General features: G+C 41.7%; 1 protein-coding gene across 3 annotated transcripts in view; it reads left to right on the top strand.

Moving 5' to 3' along the window:
• Positions 1-2,788: 2,788 nt before the first annotated feature.
• The window catches only part of LOC102570620 (H(+)/Cl(-) exchange transporter 6), a 133,564-nt gene continuing 130,352 nt past the window's right edge, over positions 2,789-6,000 (top strand). Inside the window, exons 1-2 of one of the 3 annotated variants that reach the window (XM_059724106.1) lie at positions 2,789-3,125; positions 5,648-5,728. In XM_059724106.1, the coding sequence (XP_059580089.1) occupies positions 3,021-3,125; positions 5,648-5,728 (186 nt within the window). In that variant the 5' untranslated portion in view covers positions 2,789-3,020. The remainder of the gene's footprint in view (positions 3,126-5,647; positions 5,729-6,000) is intronic. The other 2 variants (XM_059724107.1, XM_019498718.2) reach the window with 2 other exon arrangements.

Here is a 6,000-nt window from a genome sequence, read left to right as displayed (position 1 = left end):
CTGTTCTGTTAAAAGTATAGACCAGTTTCCAATCACTTATACCAGTGAAAGTATAATGTCTGTACCTGGCGTGAAGGTTCTTGAGAACAGGTTGTACAACATCTATCAGAAATGGTATAAGTGTAGTCAATCCTACATCAGTGCATGCGGATGGACAATATGACTGCTTGAGGTCCTTTCTATTAGGGCTGTGCGAAGCTTCAGTCCCTGATTTGATTCAGCGGAAATTTGGCCTGATTCAGTGGCTGAATCTCTGAATCTGAATTAAATCAGGAGACCCTTTAATCTCTCCGAATCGAATCGGAACCCTCCAAATTGATTTGGAGAGATTTGGAACGATTCAGCGATTTGGACATAGACACAGCTTTAAATGTTTTTTCTACATACCTCAAGGTACTCGGTGGGTCATGAATGCTGCAATGGTGGGGTGGGTGGAGCGTCCCACCAGGGGGGAGGCTCCCCAGTGTGCTTGGCAGCAGACCCAAAAGTGGACCAGAAGCACTTCTGGACCACTTTTGGGTTCACTGGGGAGCATGCTGGCCCCCCCCCCCTCACTCCCTCGGCTTGGTGACTCATGCCTCCTGGGTCTGGGGGGGTACCTGGGGTCCCCTATAGCTAATTGCTGAGCTGGGGAGGGATGTGGGGAGCCCCCCCGTGCGCTTGGTGGCAAACCCAACTTCCAGGTCACTTCCAGGTTTGCTGCCAACCACATGGGGGGGGGGGGCATCCATGCTCCTGTGGGATGCTTCATCCACCCCAGCGTCGCAGCGTTCACAAGCCATGCCTGGTACTTCAAGGTATGTAAACCCCCCCCCAAAAACAACCACAAAAAAACCATTTAAAGCTGTGTCTATGGTCGAACTGCTGATTCTCTGAATTGGCATCGAATCTTCAGATTCAGTTTTGGCTGAATCGAATTGGAGACAGCGAGCCGAATCAATGAATCGAATCACTGTCCCTATTTGGGTTGAATGTGAATAGAATACGGCCCATTTTACACGCCCCTACTTTTTATCCCTATTTCTATGATTCAATAATCACAGGGAAGCAACTGGGTAAACAACTTTTTACTAAAATCATTTCCCTAAAGTGTTCATACTTTTGATTCTGATGCATATAATGAGCAAGGAAATCATACAACTCACTGTTCAACTTGTACAATTTGGAAGGAAACGTGGTATTAAAGACCTTGTAGGGAATCTTTGGATAGTCTTTTCATGGAAATTGCTTGAAAATAAAAGTGTGTTCTAAAAGCAAAAAATGGCCTTTTCTGCAATATTATACAAGCCTGAAAGTCAGTAATATCTGATGGGGAGGGTTTTAGCAGTAAATGATTCCTTGCATACATCAGGGATTGTTATTTATACATAATTAAAGATGAGCATTATATTTGAGACATCTACAAACTAGAGACAAAGACACTATTTTCTAGGGCACAGGTTGCATCAACGCATTTATCTAAAACAGAGAAAGAGAGTGACTGATAATAGCAGCCTGTAATGGTCTCGTAGGGAGCTACTGTTACTATGCAGGACTACCACTTAAAACAAACAAACAAAAAATGCCCCTAAGGCTTTGGAATGCAAGTGTTAACTCAACTGAACATGAGACTGATAGCTGAGTTTTATCTGCCTTATTACCCCTCATTAAGCTGAACTGGAAGATTGTAGCAAACACCCTTTCTAGACAGCAACCTAGGTCTATTGGAGCAACTGCCTAGGTCTATTGGAGGGAGGTTTCAGTGCTACCAGTTCCCCATGGCTCCAGGTAAAGGCAAGATCTGAGAATCTTTTCTGTGTCACTTCTACCCTGGACAAGGTTTTTTTTTTTTAAAAACTGGTTTTATAGAATTTGATTGCTCTGATGTGATCTCAGTTCAATTCTCAGGTGTCTTCACGCCACATCGCTTCATTATAGTTGAAGTTTGTCGACAGTCCATGCATCTTACAGCAGAGGCCAAGTGCTAAAATGACCTGAAGATATGGCCTATGGGTAGAGTTGGGAAACCTTGCAGAAGTGGGTGGAAATACTTGCATTGTCAATGATCTTGCTAAAATTGTTTTGTGGGACACTGGATTTCATTCTTGATTCATTGTCAGCATTGGACCTTTACTAGAGAGGAAGAACAGCCACTTACTGCATTCCTTTCTTAGTGCTCAGACATAGAAGTACAAGTTTTCAACCCTTAATTTTAACAGCTTTTGAGATCCTTCTGTATGTAGCCTAGTCCAGGGATGGGCAAAATATGGTCCATGAGCCAGATCCAGACCACCAACTGGGTGAACCTGGCCCATAGCTGCCCCCAGAGAATGCCACGGGGACAGCTGTGGACAACATCACCCAAGTGAGCTATGCTGCACGTGCCCCTTGCCTCCCTCTCCCTCCCCTCACCCCTGGCTGACTCCCTGGAAAAAGCACCCAGGCACCCCTCCCCACACCCCACAAATACCCCTATACACACCTTCCCCACCCCCTCACAGGGCAGGGCACACAGACAGCAGATTGACTTCTCCCTCCCGTCCCACTCCTGAACACTATTCCCACCCATCCAAAGCCCCAAAGGGAGTTTTTATAGAGTTGTTGCGCAGACGGTGGGGGAGGGGGCAGGAGGACCTGTGGTGACCCAGCCCGCAACAGCTCATCAAAACGCCTTTGGGCCCAAATAATTGCCCATTACTGGTCTACTCCCACACTTATGCATAAACATCTGTGCAAACACATATTACAAAATACATGGATATGTTATTTTGTAGTAATGCTAATTAGTTTTGTTAGCAAATGGAACCAATTTCCAGTAGAAGCTCTATCTTTGTACTTACTTGTAGTTTCCTACTTGATACAACTGGAAACAAGAGACATCAGGTTTCTATGTTTTGGCCTCTTCCTCTTGCAATTTTATGATTATAATAAAATCAGACATAAAAGAGGTGTACCTACTTGTTAGACAAACCACACTTAGCTGTACAGAAGGCTAATGGTACTCTTCCATTTTTAGAACTGACTGGGATCGATGGCTGTTGATGGGGCTAATTGGAATAGGAGTGGGAATGCTGGGATTTCTGACTCATCAGATAATTGACTGTCTCATCAAATTGAAATGGAAACTGGTAGAAAATTACCTTCAGGTGAGCATAAAAAGAAAATATTGACCTCTTCTCTTCATTACACTTTTCTGGGAGATAGGATAGTCAAACTCCATGAACATGAAACTTTTACCTGACAGTTGGCACTGTGCTTCCAGCTTAGTTTGAAGGTGAATTTCTACTTAATAGCATTTTTACTTGGTAATTACTTACCTTAAGAACTTGTTCTTAATGGCTTGGATAAAGCATTTGCTGCATCACTGGGAAACATAATATCTGAAGCACAGTACATGATAAGCAGCTGGCTTTGCAAGGCTTCTGACTGTACAGACAACTCTTTGGTAGACAAGATTTTATTGCACTCTGCTAGACAGATCTGAATGAAGAATGTTATGGAGCTATATCTTTTTAATCACTGTCCCAAAGACTTTTATTTTCTAGTAGTCAGATCTTTTAAATTATTTTTCCAACTTCTCTTGGAAAAAAGGAAACACTTCTCAAGCCTGTTAGTGCACTTCTGCACTATTGTAGGCCTAGTCTTCAGATGCATGGTCAGTTTTGGTCACTACTCAGAAAAAGTTCATTATCAATGGAAAGTATTGCTGGTTTGCAGACCTGGATTTGCATTGTGGCCAGAAATTGGAACTAAATATGAATGCACCTAATGCAGCAGATTGACTTAGTCCACACACACACACAACTGTGGTGGACTGGGACTCACCAGACTTGCATACCATCCTTGACTCAGTACCTGGACTGCTGGATGATGTTGGGCAAGTCATGTCACCATTCTGTGCCTTAATTTCCTCTTCTGTAAAACAGAAAGGATAACATTTACCTACTTCGGGAAGAGTTTTGATTTCAACTGATAAAAATATATAAGATTCAGCCAGTATCAAAAGGAAGTAGGGGTGGATTATTATATTATTATAGGCCCATGGTTCAGGTTGCAATGCCTATATTTCTGCAATGACAAGTATACATCCTGAGGAAGACTTACTTGATCCGAGTCTCTGGGGCAGATGAGCTAAGTTGACGCTTTGCTGTGGGTCTTTTGGATGACACATTAGGAACCTGAGTTCTTTGTATGTCAAATTTCCAGTGGTACTTTGTGTAGGTTTGCTTTAGGGCCACTTTACCAGAACTTAATGTGTATATATGTATGTTTGTGTGTATATTAAGTTCTGATGAAGTGGCCCCCAAGCAAACCTACACACAGTACCATTGGAAGCTTAACATACAAAGAATTCAGGTTTCTTTAAAAAAAAAAACAAACGAAATCGGGCTTCAATCTATCTGTGGTATTTTGGTGGATGGAGCAAAATCCTGAAATAGTTTTTAAAAAAGGGTAAAACTATGGTTAAATAGCTATATATTTTTTTAAAGTGTGTTTCAGGGTTTTGTTGAGAGGCGTATTTGTGTGAGGAGAGAACTTTCATCTAAAATAATAATGGAAAAGTAGGAACCTGGAAGGTCATCTAGAGTTCAGCTATTTTAATTCTATGATTTGAAAGTAGGGAGTTAAGTAGGAGAGAGTGGCAAAGTTCACCCGATGAATGGGAAAAGAAGCTTGGTGGTGGTTGGATCTTCTCGAACTCATAGTTAGGAAGTTCATCAGCAGAGAACTCAGTTCTGCGCACTTCACCAATTTTGCTAAGTAAGTCTGTGGATAAAAGACCTGACATAAAGTGTGGACAAGAATGCTTCAGTGGTCTGCTTTACCACAATGGTTTTGAGAACAAAGGAGACCTCTTTGACTTGAATACATGGTGAATCAGAGTACAACACCATGGGATTATGAAAGATGTGGTAGCTGACATTTTTGTGATGTTCTTGTGTCTCTGAAGACAAGCATGACTGTGGTTAATCCAAATTCAGATAAACAAACTTAAACTCTGGCAGATTGATAGTTTTTTTAAAACAAAAATACTGAACATAAAATATGTCACTTTTATAGAGGAAAAGCAGAGAAGCACTCTAGATGAGTTTGCAGCTAGTATTAATGGATAAAACACAACAAGATGAATTACTGTAGAAATATATTCAGGCCTAATCTATGAAAGTGTTTCCCTCAAGTACTTAACGACATACTTGAGACCCTTTGACTCCAGTGCTTAGTACTGGGGCCTCAATTAATAATAAAATACCATGATAAGCAGACTTGTTTGGGAAAAAATAGGAAGTTCTCTGAACCTGTACCATTATCTAAAAGCAGACTTTGAAACTGATATCTTGTGAAGAGTCTGCAAAACTGGCTTTATTTTATTCCCTGGTTACACTTTTATATGCTAAACTGTAAAACTTGCTATGGTGTATTAAGAGAGAAGATGGGCAAAAGGATGCAGTAGTTCCTTGATTTTGCTAAGAGGTGCATTCATGATAAGAAAAGCACACATAGTGGCCAAGCAGAAAAATTTGAGGCTTATGTTATTAATGCATTATAAACTCAGACAAAAAAAATAGTACGAGTCTCTCTCTTCCTCTTTACCACTATATACAGTTAGCAGGGCACATACTTGTGTTTAATACCACTGATGATCTCAATTTATTTGTAAAACTATCAGAATGGAAACTTTCATATGACCTGGATTTGCATACTTGGATCTGGACTGGCCATGATTCTTGTATCTTCGGGATTTGTGGTGGTAAGTATTAAGCTTCTTATACAACTACTGTAAAATGTGAAATAGTTCCAGGAAATGAAGGATGTTGGGATGCTGCAATCCTTGCAACGCTGGGATCAAAGTCCTTGTTTGATCCTTATGGCTGCATCCACATGAGCCTGAATGTTTGGTTCCCCAGGGACAACTGGTGCATGGCAAGTTACCCCAGGTGGGGTAGGAGAGACTGTGGCTAGCACTGGGCTGGTCCCAGCAGCCTTATTTGGGGTCCTGGGGGGCCTCCTGGGGCTGCAGTA

This window comes from Alligator mississippiensis, chromosome 3 (genome assembly GCF_030867095.1).
Source record: "Alligator mississippiensis isolate rAllMis1 chromosome 3, rAllMis1, whole genome shotgun sequence".
NCBI lineage: Eukaryota > Metazoa > Chordata > Crocodylia > Alligatoridae > Alligator > Alligator mississippiensis.
Note: the sequence above shows the minus strand (reverse complement) of the source record. Positions and strands in the feature narration are given on the sequence as shown.